The 13793-nt window shown below is 47.8% G+C and overlaps 4 protein-coding genes across 4 annotated transcripts; 2 read left to right on the top strand and 2 right to left on the bottom strand.

The window, feature by feature from the left end:
* Positions 1-218: 218 nt before the first annotated feature.
* On the bottom strand, positions 219-5633 carry BDBG_06651 (RNA polymerase II mediator complex component Srb8; the record flags this gene model as incomplete). The annotated part of the gene is made up of 8 exons (XM_031722707.1): positions 219-1349; positions 1422-1639; positions 1714-2014; positions 2079-2958; positions 3017-3324; positions 3400-4029; positions 4099-4898; positions 4994-5633. The coding sequence occupies 8 exons, from the start codon at positions 5631-5633 to the stop codon at positions 219-221; spliced, it is 4908 nt and encodes a 1635-aa protein (XP_031579548.1).
* An 841-nt stretch (positions 5634-6474) lies between these two features.
* Positions 6475-10207, bottom strand: BDBG_06650 (AP endonuclease 2). Its single transcript, XM_031722706.1, has 6 exons — positions 10037-10207; positions 9959-9971; positions 9849-9894; positions 9644-9776; positions 8837-9564; positions 6475-8777 (listed from the first exon to the last, which is right to left on the bottom strand). Exons 1-6 carry the CDS (start codon positions 10059-10061, stop codon positions 7794-7796), a joined length of 1929 nt encoding a protein of 642 aa, XP_031579547.1. The 5' UTR covers positions 10062-10207; the 3' UTR covers positions 6475-7793.
* BDBG_06649 (cytochrome c oxidase subunit 6a) lies at positions 6498-11636 on the top strand. Its single transcript, XM_002623164.2, has 5 exons — positions 6498-10598; positions 10689-10713; positions 10872-11031; positions 11119-11126; positions 11288-11636. Exons 1-5 carry the CDS (start codon positions 10409-10411, stop codon positions 11331-11333), a joined length of 429 nt encoding a protein of 142 aa, XP_002623210.2. The 5' UTR covers positions 6498-10408; the 3' UTR covers positions 11334-11636.
* Positions 11637-11715: 79 nt separating this feature from the next.
* Positions 11716-13283, top strand: BDBG_06648 (uncharacterized protein; the record flags this gene model as incomplete). The annotated part of the gene is made up of 8 exons (XM_031722705.1): positions 11716-11998; positions 12075-12128; positions 12204-12235; positions 12319-12335; positions 12452-12463; positions 12552-12649; positions 12753-12769; positions 12901-13283. The coding sequence occupies 8 exons, from the start codon at positions 11716-11718 to the stop codon at positions 12979-12981; spliced, it is 594 nt and encodes a 197-aa protein (XP_031579546.1). The 3' UTR covers positions 12982-13283.
* Positions 13284-13793: the final 510 nt, after the last annotated feature.

The following is a 13793-nucleotide window of genomic DNA, read 5'->3' as shown; positions in this document are numbered from 1 at the left end:
ACGCCGCAAACTAAAGTTTTTCCAGCGCAAACCATAGCAGATGATCCCAGGAATGCCACGAATGCAGGTGAGAAAAGAGTGGCGCGGTCATCAACTATATATAAAAAGGGAAAATTTGGGGAATCATATTTAATACCCAAATACCCATATCCTCTTTTCCCATAACTACCCACATACACGCGAGTCCATATCTAGGTTCAGATCAACATTCGATCGCATCACGCAACATCACCCCTAATCCTCCTCGCCGCAAACCACCCCAAATTCACCGCCGTGTCATTAACCCCAATAACCGGTGCTGATTCCTCTAACATCTCCCACGGCCGTAGTGGATATGGCCCCGCAATCCGCCCTCGTTGCTGTACGCGCAACTTACCAACAATCGAATTTTGGTCGTCAAAGGGGTTGAACGTGGCAGCATTGTAGCTGTTACCGCCCTGGAATTGTTGAGAAGATTGGGAGGCTGCGGTAGCACCTACTGATGCTACTACTAAGGGCGTCGCGGGTGTACCAGGGGTTCCTGGATTTGCTTGAGATAGCGTGGAGCCTCCCGGCTGCTGCTGGGAGGATTGCGTGGTGGTCGGGGATGGCTGGTTGTCTGCTGCTAGAGGCCCAAGAAGAAAGAGGAGGCGCGGGTCGTTTTGTGGGTGTAGGAACGGAGGGCACCGGTCGCGGAGGAAACGGGCACATTGGTGGCGGTAATCATCTGGGATGGAGTCGAGGAGAGTTGCGGCAACATCTAAGGCTTGGATTTGTAGGGAGGTCGATATGCCAGTGTCAGTGACATGAAAAGGGAAGTGAGGTCGCGGTTCTTGCAACGGGGTGGTGAGCGTGAGAGGGCTGGTTGAGGGAAAAGGGCGTGGGCAGGCTGGGGCCTTGGGAGAGAGGGTCCTCGATAGGGCAATGCAGTTGATTGAGATTAGGAGACGGGTTTGGTCGGCCAGATCAGACTTTGATAGAGTGCCTGGGGCAAATCTGGACCTGTGGATGGCGATGAGGCGGAGCAAGACAGAAAACCAGAATGCGATTACAGAAGATTGCTGTACCACATGAGCCTGGCGGATGGCGGTGGCATGGTCGTTATCTTGACTGATATTGGCTTCCATCAGGTTATTTTCAAGGGTGGTAATTCTGTGCAAAATCATGTTCATTTTTTCGATAAGCGTAGGACAAAGTGACGGGCTACCAGTCTCCGGAATGCTGAATGATAGGTCCTCCACGATACGGAGACAGACGAGGGCAGACACATTAAAGCCCGGTGGCGTATTAGACTCAGATGTCGGACTGGTTGGTAGACTATCAGATGTGAGCACATGGGACAATAGTTGCTCCTCTGCTCGTTGGCGGATCTGCGATGAAAACGTTAGCCATCCAACTGTAATTCAAGAAGTAAAATGTAATTCAGATAGTGTGCTATTCACCTCTTTTGCTGCATCTGCATGTAAACTTCCCACAACATCAATCCAATGCGACTGGCCCTTGCGCATATTTGATTTAGCTGTTTCAAAAACCACGTCATAAATACGTTTCTTCACATTGCTATCACACTCAAAACCAAAAAGTAGTCGTAATTTCATGAGACACAATGGCAAAGAGAAATCATTAATCGATTCTATAGTTTCTTCAGCAGCAACAAGACCTGGTCCCATGTGTAAGTTAGTCGCCGTAAAATAATCACAGGGTTGAGCCTTGTTCTTTTTAGGGAAAGCTTACCGCTTTGAACTTGAGACGCCAACAAATGACCCAGAGCCCGATCGGTTAGGTTTATGCAGGCGGGAAACTTTTCCAGTAAACGGATCCCATAATCCGCACTAATAGTAGCAGGATGTCGAACAATGATTTCGCACAAAAGCGGTGTCACAACGGTACTCAACAATTCACTGTTAAATTGCTTGGGAAGAGAGTCGGTTCCACCTTCAGAAAGCTCCGCGAGCAGATCATGTATGAGACCGAGGGCTTCCCCAGAAAATTGTCTCATGTACTCTTGCCGGGCAATTTTAAACCGATATGCAACCTTGATATGAGAAAAATTAGTAAACGGCTGTGATAATTTACGTATCGGAATCTGCCAAACTTACCAAGTCCTGAGACCCATTCCCATTGGACAGCCTAGAATCTAGAAGTTGAATCATACTGATGCGAAGCTCTGCCAAATCAGGAATTGTACTTTTATGCACATCGGAATGCAACAGTGCTCTAGCCAGCACATAGAAAGAATGTAATGTTACGCAACCAACGCCGATAAGCGGTGGTAGCATTGTAGATAGATTTGGGCGAGGGGACGACCTCAGCACCGAAATGACCCATTTGATCATGAGGTTGTCGAACAATTTCGCATTGAACGGCCTGAGTTGTGCAAAATATCGCGCTATGTCATGCGCACACTGCTCACCATTTACGCTCCCAGCTTCAAGTCTCTTGCAGAGGCTGTCAAAGATTCGTGCCACGGTTGATTCGTCCATGCTATTCCCGGAAGTTAATAGCTGATCTAGCTCTTCCGTGAATGTGGGGTTGGAGGTATTTAACGTATCGACGATGTGGTCAGAGACCGGAGAGCAGGCTGCCATAGCCAGTTTTCTATCCCGCTGGAGTAGATCCCGGCGGAGCAGAGAAACTGTGGACAGCTCTCCTGGAAGCTTGATGGCAACATCCAAAAGTGAAGCAATTAGATCTTGAACCGATAGTTCTGCCTTGCTGATTCTGGCGTAAGCGCTAGTGAAGCTTTTGAAGAGATCACTGGTAGCGCCGATGGCGTTAAACGAATCCAGATGACAGTTAAGCGTGTCGACAGCTGATGCTAATACGGTAACATTGTCGGACCCGGATGCATATTTCAAGACATCGGCAAGCATGGACAAATCGCAGAGACATTCAAGAATATATCGTACTTCGAAAAACTCTTGAGGAATAAGTGCTGACGTTTTGACCTCACTTCCGAAATCACGATCCATAGCGCTTCTAGGACGTTGTCAGCAGGTGAGAAACTGTGGGAAATATTCTTTTTTTAAGGACTTACTTGAGGCTATCTTTGACATGAGAAGCCACCTGATCCCTTATCCAATTCCCAATTTCGGACCTAACCGTCCAGCTTAGCGAAGAAAAATCAACATCATCCGTCATTTCAGCATCCCCTTCAGGCGGGGCCTTAGGAAACATGTTTGGAAGACGCCGTCGGACGGAAGCCTTAATGCGTTGAATGGTATCAACCTCAAGAGCCACTAAAAAACCCGTTCTTGAGAGGAGTGTATTTCGCAAATTCCATATGTGGTTTGGGAGACGACTTGACGGCAGATGTCCGAGGAGTCCAATATCGCCCGGGATATGCTACAAACTTACACATTAGAAAAACAATTTTTGACCGTAGATGAGACAACAATTGGGAAAACTGAAGTACTGTACCATTTGTGGACAACCCAAGACATTGCTGACACTACCACGAGCCATAAGCCACTGCAGGTACTTGGCTACAGAAAAAGATTGCGATCGCACCAGTTCGCAAATAACGTGGTACACGTCAAGAAACCGCACGCCTGACTTCCGGTGATCTTGTACGAGGAAGGAAAGAAGGTGGGAATCTATATCGATTCCAGTCTTTTTCCATCTTCGAAAAACACGCACCGCTGTGTAAATTCGCGCGAGACCATATCGAAAGGAAGTTGATGCCCACTCTATAACCTTGGTGGCTAGAGTGCTATAATCTTGTGATATATTTAAACACTCTGTGCCAATTGTGGAAACATCACTAGAGGAGTCAAGAAGTTGGATTAGGCGCTGATTGGTTGACTGTGTGGGTTTCCGACGACTATTTCCTAACCGACAAACTCGAGCATTTCGGGCCTTGAGGTTCTGAAAACCAGCCTTGTCGTCTGAGAGGTTCATATCTAGACATGATGATAGTACATTTTCGTATTTGTCCCAGCATCGTGGAAGGATGAAACACGAAGGATGAGATAGGGACAACGTCTTGGTAAGGCGAGATAAGCGCCGGGTAAGGGGGTTCAAATGTGCGTGTTGATCGGCCTCAGTAGCCTACAATATATGTCATCAGCGTCTAGGTTTAGGAAGAAGGGGTTGTGGGGGTATAGATAGATAACATACCAGACGCAGTTTCTCCAGCAAGCATTCAGCTAACCGTTTGCCCCTTTTCCGATAACGGACGATATTTTCCCAGTAAATCCCTACCATGAGGAGCCAAACAGGAAGATTCTCGACCGAAGAATTATGAAACGACGTAAGGAACCATTCTAGGAAATGGTCTTGCTCAACCAGGTGTTCGAGGAAGAGCCGCGCCAAGAGTCTTATACTGTAAGAAATCCTCAATCTCCAGTTCGCGTCACCAATACCAGCAATCACACCCTCAACAAATTGCTGTACACTGATCGTCCAGTCTCGTACCCACTTCGCTTCGAGACCGCTTGCAACCCCGGCAGACGTCCCTTTTCTTTTAAATGCGCGCAGTTCGTTGGCACCCACACATTTGGCCAGCCATATAGCTCGGCAAATAGGAATAGATTTCCCAAGGCATTGGTCCAGTAGAACCTTCCCCCTGATTCCGTGAGGTATGGTACGACTAAGCCTACGTAACGGAACAGAGGGGTTTGCCAGATCTCGAAGCCACGCTTCACGTTTGATGTCGGTTAGTGTAACTCGGGGCGGAGGTCTAAAAGTCGAGGCCGCAGTGATTGTGCGAAGAGCCTGACGTTTTTCCAGGGCTGCTGCAAAAACGGATGACAGGAGCTTCAATCCCGACCGGTTCTTGAACTGGGGGTAGACAACTGATTTTGCGCTCGTTGTTTCATTAGACACCGAGGCACGGTCATAGAAGCCTTGTTTGGCGGTTTGCTCAGACAGTACATCCTCAGGATGAGACCCTCTCCAAGGGGAGAAATCCGCAGGTTCTGCAAAACACATTAGCAAATAGAAATAGGAGATTCTGAAAGTCATAGCAAGATAGCAACAAGATACACGTTGTTTTAGATGTGAAGGAACATACTGTTATCTGCGAACCGCGGCGCAATGGACGGAACATCGATACGATACGGTGTTGTCTTCACTGCCCCGCACTCCTTACCGCCTTTCGAGTCCGTCGTCCCAGCGAGATACCGTTCCTGCGGGCCATACTTCCAAGGACGAATAGGCAGCGGGGGTAAAGACGAGGACTGCGGCCATTGGGAAGCCTCAGGTTGGGCCTCAGCATCAGACCTCGGTATCTCCCCCTTGAATGACCATGGCGGGCGGCCAGTCTGCTCTGTCGAAGAGGAGCTCATGAGATCCAAGGGATTCATAGAAGATTCTGGAGTTTCACCTGTCATGGAAGACACATGATGCTGAGAGCTGGGCTGGTCTTGGTTTTGATATTGTTGTTGCTGATGTTGGTTGTGGGTGTGGTCTAAGGAAGATTGGGGGGGCTCATTGCCAACATCCAAGCGCGGTCTTTTAGCAGGGCGTCCGATATCAGCCATGCCGCCGCCATCGGACTCCGTCAAGTCGATGACTTCATTTTGGTGCGCACGGGAATCAATTGCTGGATAGGAATCCGAGGCAGGGTAAGGGACGACGGAGTGTGATGACGACCCTCGACTGGGAGCGGGGGGACGGGATGGCGGCCGGCGGGAGGAAGAATGTGAGATCATTTCCAGAACATGGCGGACATCCCGATGACAGACATCTGAATGATCAAGCCATTTTCATTGTCGAGGGTGGATAGGATTTGGCGACGGGTCGGGAGGCGGATAGATAGAACAGCAGCGCCGGGAAGTTCAAAATGCTGCTGCGCCCGTAAGCAGGACACACTAATCGTAAGAATATGAAGAAGATTAGAAAGCCAGCGCCAACCTCTAGCTAGATGGAATGATAAAGATCACCCAAATTTCTCTGCGAGGTGGTGGTTGTGGAGGCTGCTGCTGGCGGGTGGAGGTGGTTGGTTGGTTGGGGGGTTGGTCGTCGTCGGGCAACGAAGAAATTCGACGACGACGGTTTTGATCCCAAGACGAGCCGGCAGCAAACAAGTCAGGTGAACGTTGACTTTTGAACAAGCAACCAACCTCCCTTCCATATGATTAGATCGGAGAAGAACTACAGCAGACCCTCCGTGGCTAGTGTTGAGGCATCAGAGATATTGTATCACCATCATAATTAATAATAATAATAATAATAATAATAATAATAATAAGTTAATAACAATAGCGGTTGATAATAATTCAGCTTTTGTTCTATAGCGGCCATCGGTATTATCCTCTCCTCGAGTGCTCCACCGTACAGTACAGGCAACTGTAGTAGTTAATGTACAGTACAGTAAAACGCCTCAGCTTTCATCCTAAAAATAAAAGTGATGGTTGCATAAATAAGTGATGGTTATCTAGGATTGAGATCAACTTTAGTTCGGTAATTACCTTCAGTCTCACATACTTTTTTTCACAGCGCTGAAACCATCAACTTCGGCTATGGATTCATGGATCCATACTTCCTTTAGCCTCGAATCGTTCCATCGGCCGTCACTTTCTGTCACTGCATTTTTATATTTTATACGGAGTATGCTTCAATGAATAATAGTTAGCCGGCTGGCTAAGGTTATTTTTAAGTTACGGGCTCTTCCGCGGTCAAAAAGCGCCAAACAACTTCTACCAAACCCTCCTTTCCGCCAGCGAAGACGGTCTAACAGTTCTCCTAAATAGCTGGTGAGAAGAGGCGAGAGATATATTGCCCGTTGTCACGGTTGTCTCACTGCTAGATCCATCATCAGATGAATCTCGAGCAACATCGGCCGCCCCTTCCGCTCTCTTCCGGATGATTAATTAATTCCTCACCTCACAACAAAAGTCAGAAGCTCTTGTGCCATGCATGTTACATTGCTAATAATATTATTTATATCTTCTGAGCATGGCCTCTCACTGCCAAGATAGGTCCCTCCAATAGGAGGTCGTACTTAATTGAACTTGGGCGTGGATACAGGTACACGCACGACAACCCAACTCTAGAGATCTATGGAGTATTTTCACCTCAGTACGTTCTGCACGCACGACCAAAAGAAAAAGGGAAAATATTTATTCCTTAGGTTCTTTCTTTCCATCTACATGTTTGACAAAATATCCTACGCATGGTCGATGGCGAAACACGGGTACAAGTATCGGCTTCCTGGGCGCCTAGATAAGATATGCATTTGACCAGCTCACAGCTGCGAATACACGACATGGCTACATAAGTTAACATACGTCCTGCCCTTGCCTCTTGATGTGTCGATAGGCTCCGCAACGAATCAGTAGCTGGAACACTTCATACATAAATAGCATGGAAACCCTGTTACTCCTGGCGCTCGAGGGGCTTCGTACGTAGTCGTACCACCTCCACCGAAAATCCGGTCATCCCACTCCAATAAAACCGGACTCCCCGCTCCTTGGCAAAAACATGTATTTCTGGCATGTCTGTTTGCCAGCACTCAAAAGTGGCAAAGGATGAAGTGATATCTCCGTTTAGTGTTCGACAACGCAGGGCTTGTACAATGTAATGTACATGTATGCCCAGCGGGGCACACCACACATGCTTGATGGCGTGCAAACTATACCTTCATCACTCCACCTTCCGGAGCCGATTGCCGGCCGCCTGCTAGCAATGCAAAGCCCGTATCAGCCCATGGAAGTAGTATACAACACTGACACTTTCGCAGTACCCCTGCATCACCCCATCTAACGTTCAAGAATCCCAGCTCTCCTAGTGTGAAGGTCCCAGGTGACGGAACATGCCTCGATTCACACAAGGAGAGGGATACAAAGAAAGAAAAGAACTATTCCACGCCCTCACCTAGGGCCATTCCAATCACTCGACCATATAAAAGTATCGCACCGCCACTGGTCACCCGCTTTCTTAATGCCCGTGGGCCCCAAAGGCCGCGGGCATATCCAAAAGGATCGGCCGCGGTTAATCCCCGCTTTTTTCGTCACAAGGCTGATGCAAGGTTCATTGTGGCCCTCACATCTCGGTGGGGGCTTTTTCGTGAAGAGTTTTGACCATGACTCCTTGTTTGCAATTGGGTCATGTACCCTACCATTACTATCATAATCTCCATTGTACGATAATGTGTCAGCCGTCTGTAATTGTCGCCGTCCGTTTTCTTCTGGACCACACTGGTCTCCAGATGGACAAGAAAAGCTCGAGTCTGGGGGAAGATTTCTTGTCGTTCCCTTCTGTGGGCTGCTTGCTCCTGCCATGGTTGATGGATTCGAGGAGCCTTTTTCATCATCTCTAGAAACCGCTGTAGTACTAGAGGATTCTTTGGGGACAAAGAAGCCTTTCAAGGTCTTTTGCCCTTTCCTGGTCGCAGTAGCGGTCGATGACTCGCTCCGTTTCAAACGTTTTGGTCGTGATGTGATGCCATCGTCCCCTTTATGAGGCCGCTTAGGAGTGGTGGACGCTGCTGATGGCGTCGATGGTGTAGGAGATGGAGAAGCCATAGTCGGCCCCTCTATGGTAGAAAGGTTGATATCTAAGGAAGTCTTTTCGGCAGAAAGTGTGGTGGTCCCGCTGTTAGGAGCTTTCATGCTACCCTGGCTACCACCCTGTGAACTCTGCCGAAATAACATATCTTTGATACTTCGTCGCTGACAAAATTCAGGAATCAATCTACCTGAAAGTGGAAGAATGTCTGCGGACGAGTATTCCCGCTTCCGCTGGCCGTTTTCGAAGGTACCCTTTGGGTTAAGCATGTCGAGAATGTCGACTTCTGCCCCGTCCAACAACACCTTGCCCTTAAGATCGGCAAAAACGGGACAATGATCGGAACCCTAGTTGCACTGTTAGAATTTCATATTATGTGAATGTCTAGTAACATGGAAGCGAATACCATAAGGCCCTCCTGGATATTGGATGCAGAAAACCAGTCTTCCATCCTTTTATCGCAGAGGACATAATCGATCCGTGAGCCGTAATTACCAGGTCGAGCATTGACTCTTTGTTCCCAGCAAGTATACATGCCCGGCCGATCAGGATGGTATTTTCTACATAAATCCACAAGGATGGGGGTTTCCCTTCCTTGGTCCCTGTCACCAATAACCTTCCCGCCATAGACCAGCTGATTAAAAACACGACGAACGGGAGCAGATACAAATTCCGAATCGGTCAGGTTACCTTTCCGTATCTCTTCAAGCGCGCGAGCCGAATCGATTTCTGAGCCACATATGTTTAAATCCCCCGTCACGATAACGCGCTTCCCCATAGCGACCAGGTTCCGTACTCTGGCATCCAGTATATTTACAAACCCTGTTCGAAAACCATCTCGCGTTTCGTCCCTGTTCGCGGGACAGTAAACACCAATCAAAACAAATGCTGGAAATTCCAGGATCATACAGCGTCCCTCAGAATCAAGCGTGGAAGCATCTACGTCTGAAAGAGCCAGCTGTTCAGCAGTAGGGTAACCACCGATCTGTGCCTCTTCCGGTAAGTCGCGGAATGAAGTGGGAGAAGGAAACGGTGACACTGATGCGGGTAGGCAAAGAATGCCCGTAATCCCTTCTTCAGCCCGAATCGGGCAGCATTTAGAATTCCTGGTATATATTACGACTCCAGAATATCCTGCGCATAGGGTTAGTGATGTATATATATATATACAGGTGTTTGATTCAAAAGTGCAGAGTGGACAGAAAGCACAAGCCTTTTTTATACTTGGGAAGGCTGAAAAAACAGTCCCAGCCATTAACGAGAACCATATCATCTTGCAAATCCTTTTTTTGGATTTTTGTCTCTTGGAAGATGACTATGTCCGCATCGAGGGCGTCGAACATCGCCTGTATTTGAAGTATTAGGATTGATGCATATATATACAAACGACAAGATTTCGAAAGTTATTTATTGCATACCTCGAAGGACCGCTTCTCTCGCCATGGATGATACGAAAACGGGTTGCTAGAGGACCTCTAGTTATTCTTTCATCCACCGAAAATGATATCATCCAGACCTTAGCACTAACCGTATCCCATTAACTGCACTCAGAGTGGGTTAGCTCTGCGAGCTGTGGGATGCCTGGGGATAGCTCTAGGATACTTACCGTTCCAAGTAGTCAACCTGACCATCTGTAACACCCCTGTCTGCTATCATCAACAATGGTCTTTTGGAAGGATGGTCTCAAGAGCCAACAATTATTATAATATGTACAAACAGTCTAACTATCAAAGGTCCTATTCATATGAAAGACATATTCACAGTTCTGAGGGAGAGTTGTGTAGGCTTTGGAGGCATGATGAGGCTGATGTACTCGTCCCCGAGAAGATGCCAAGAGTCACGTGTTATAGCGCAATCCAACCTGGACGAGATCAACATCCAACGTCACAATTCTTGCTTCGACAACCACAACACAACATTCTTCCCACAACAATCACCCACCATCAATTGGCTGCTTAGTGCACATTGATCAGACACCATGTTCCCTCGCGCTTCCGCTTTCCGCCTGGCCCAACGAACCGGCGCCCCCGCCATCCGGTCCTCGCCCGTCCGGTCTGGTGTTCTCCAGCGCCGCTTCAACAGTACCGAGCAGAAGGTTCCCACACTCCCCGACAATGCCTTCAACCGTGAAAGAGCTGCTGTGAAGGCCCATGCCGCTGCTACCAGTGGTGAGTTTGCCTGCGTTCCTCCTCTCAATTAGCTAGTTGGTATCAAAGTAGCAAGATTCTAACCAATGACTCGTGTGTCATTTTTCATAGACTTGTGGCGGAAACTCTCCATCTAGTACGCGGATTAAGCCTCCCCCCCTTTTCGGCACCTTGCTATCCTATAAAATTCCTATCGTTTCCATCTTTACAACTCCAGTCTGGTATCGAATGGATGATTACCAAGGAAAGAAGAGATTACTTGAACAGGAAAACTAATTACCAGACGATATCTAGCGTTGTCGTACCCGTCGTCATCCTTGCCAGCGTCAATGCCTATAACCTATGGAATGAGCATTGGGAGCACTGGGACCACATGCCACCTTTGGAAGAGCGGGTAGAATACCCTTACCAGAACATTCGAAACAAGAATTACCCATGGGGTGATGGTGACAAGGTATGTGTATCTCCCTCTCGATTCTTTCTAAGATGATTTATACTTTTGAATGCACCACATCGGCTAACTCATCCTGCGAAACTATAGACCTTGTTGTAAGTGTTCTCTATCTGCAAAGTTCCCCGCAATTCTCGATCTTCTGTTTTGATTAGACAGGAGACGGGGGAAGGTCATGATCTCAACAATCCCCATCAGATCGATATATTCCCCCTGCACTTGCATGAGCGACTTTTCGCTGACCAGGATACGTTCACAGCTGGAACTCTTCCGTAAACTACCACAACCAAGACAAGGTCCAATAGCGGCAACATCCCACCCGTCCCTTTCGACGTTATCCCATGCGAGTAGATGGGGATAAAGTTTGAATAATCGAGGCAGAGAAGGAGAAAAGGAAAGGAAAATCGAAAAACATGTATTTAGTACACAACAACATCTTTTTATCATCCCGGCCGTCTCCCTTTTCGCACCATGTTTTCCTGAATTTAGTGACTGGGCTTTCCCCACCATTACCCACTCCCATCATTGTAAATAAAAATTTCTTTTGTTTAATTGGTTATGGTGATTTAGAGTATGAAATACTGTCCCTATTTTCATGCATATATGAACTTCTCATGTGCTGTGTCTTTTTGCGGTAAATCAAACAAATGATCCCACTCCGGACATTGGCAGCACACAAGTCCGAGCATGGAGCAGCTGCCGCCTTCCCCTTTATGGACTAGCCCGCCAAGCTCCAGAAACGGTGCGACTCGACTGCGATCTCTCCAATATTGGGACGGAGTTGACCACGACGCCGTTGCTACTGCACGCTGCTCTATCTTCTCTTGCCGTGATGCCAGTAGCCATTATTCCTTTTCCCAACGTAGTAAACGAGCGTTAGTACACGTCGTGAATCTCCATTCAAGCCACATTGCCCGAACCCCACGCGCGAACATGGCCACCAAGAAGGATATGCGGAGACCGGAGCTCGGTTGATCTCTCCATCTCCATCTCGCCGAACTGTGTCGAATTGGTAGATATTTATATATACTAACTTATCCTATTAGCTGTTCCATATGTCGAACCGCCTGCGAAAGCGTCAGATGCTTCTGATATAAGCAGTATGTCATACCAGTTGATAATACATCCATTAGATTGCCATTCGTTCTTGCGATCCTAAACTTTGATTGATAAAGGCACGATGTCGAACACGATGCCCATGGCTGCTGTATGTCATATTAGGCCCCTAATATATTCTAATCATATGCTAAATTCTTGAACCATTGCTAACAAACCAACTTGCGATATCAGATGTTTTCGAGAAATAAGTACGCTTCATGACCGCACCCTCCTCCTACCTACCCCCTGCTCTCTGCGCCGCCGTCTCCCCAATTAATATCTCCGGTACACCTTTTGCTAACGAAAAGCTCACTGCGCGCATTAGGATGATTGCCTGGTATGCTTCTGCGAGCCCGTGATATCGATGACATGGGAGTCGCAGCCCGCTAATTATCAAACGAACCTATCCGTCCAACTCCAAACAGGGCTGCCGTCACCTTCTCTCTGCAAAACTGGATGGCGGAAACCCCGGAGCAGCAGAAGAAGTCCGCAACACCAGCATACATGGGTGTGATTATGGCTTGTAAGCATTGTCGCTCGCTGTTGCAACCTCCCTGTGAGGTTCCGTTTTCTCGACTATGATGATCTCCTAAACTAATACATTTGACAACCCTGCTATTTTATAGTCCTCTCTGTCATTGTTGTATGTTTCGCCTCCGTCTACTTTATTCCCATTTGCCCCTCGCATCCGAATCTCTCGAATCGAGGGGATCAGCTTTAATATACGCCCCCCAAATACGTGAAGAGTGGTTTGCTAACAAGATTAACAAACAGACGTACATGCCCATGTTTCTCCCTACCCCCGGCAATCCTGCACCAAAAGCAGCAGCTCCCCCTCCGATGCCATCCTCTTAATCCTCTACCATTACCCATTCTGCTCTTGCAAAAGAGGTGTATTATCACTCCCGTTTTATATTTCCCAGTTAGCTGCAAATATTTATTATGAAGAATATACGCATGCAAGTTTCTGTATCCATAACTACGGTCAGATGCCAAATCTTAGAAAAGTGCTTTTGGAGAAAAAATATAAAAACTGAACTTGATCAGACTGTACCTTACTACTATTTTTGCCCCTTCATTAACACCTACCTTATGCTATTTTCAAAGACTACCCATTTCCCACCATCGGTGATCCTCCTAAATCCATCCATCAAAATATGCCCTAGCCAGTCAACCACAGCGTGAATATTAAAAGTACAACACAAGCAAAAGGCTAACAAGATCATAAAAGTACCGACCATAACACTCCATATATATTCACAGGTCTCCCGTCCAACCAACCAGCCCCCTTTAGGCCCCAGCCCCTGACTTGTTGCCCGTGAATACCACAACACTTAACAAAGCCCCTCTCCTCTCCTCTCCTCTCCTCTCCTCTCCTCTCCTCTCCTCTCCTCCCCGCCCCCGCCCCCGCCCCCATGGCACTCATAATCCCGACTCATGTGTTACTCACTTCAACCCCCCCAGCCTCTTGTCGTCCCAGCCCCCTTAGTTCTGCACCAGTCAAACTGGGCCCATTCTATAGTGTATTGAATAATTCGCAGTTAATGTTAACTAGGCTGCGGGGTGGGATGGATGCCTAGCCGCCCTCGAATCATGATATCCAGAAGCGGGGAAGACAAGAAGAGGGTGAAGAAGCGCTTTGGGGTGCTGGGGCTGGGTGGAGGCGG

Source organism: Blastomyces gilchristii, assembly GCF_000003855.2.
Source record: "Blastomyces gilchristii SLH14081 genomic scaffold supercont1.14, whole genome shotgun sequence".
NCBI lineage: Eukaryota > Fungi > Ascomycota > Eurotiomycetes > Onygenales > Ajellomycetaceae > Blastomyces > Blastomyces gilchristii.
The sequence above is the reverse complement of the archived record's forward strand: the minus strand, read 5'-3'. Positions and strand labels throughout refer to the sequence as shown.

Bases quoted from the DNA above. Each gene is read 5' to 3' on its own strand.
- BDBG_06650 (XM_031722706.1), bottom strand. From the start codon at position 10,061: ATGGTCAGGTTGACTACTTGGAACG. The intron at 9,565-9,643 runs GCTTGTGCTTTC...CCCTATGCGCAG, and splicing joins CCTTCCCAAGTATAAAAAAG to GATATTCTGGAGTCGTAATA. The intron at 8,778-8,836 runs GTATTCGCTTCC...CAGTGCAACTAG, and splicing joins ATATCCAGGAGGGCCTTATG to GGTTCCGATCATTGTCCCGT.
- BDBG_06649 (XM_002623164.2), top strand. From the start codon at position 10,409: ATGTTCCCTCGCGCTTCCGCTTTCCGCCTGGCCCAACGAACCGGCGCC. The intron at 10,599-10,688 runs GTGAGTTTGCCT...CATTTTTCATAG, and splicing joins CCATGCCGCTGCTACCAGTG to ACTTGTGGCGGAAACTCTCC. The intron at 10,714-10,871 runs GTACGCGGATTA...GACGATATCTAG, and splicing joins TGGCGGAAACTCTCCATCTA to CGTTGTCGTACCCGTCGTCA.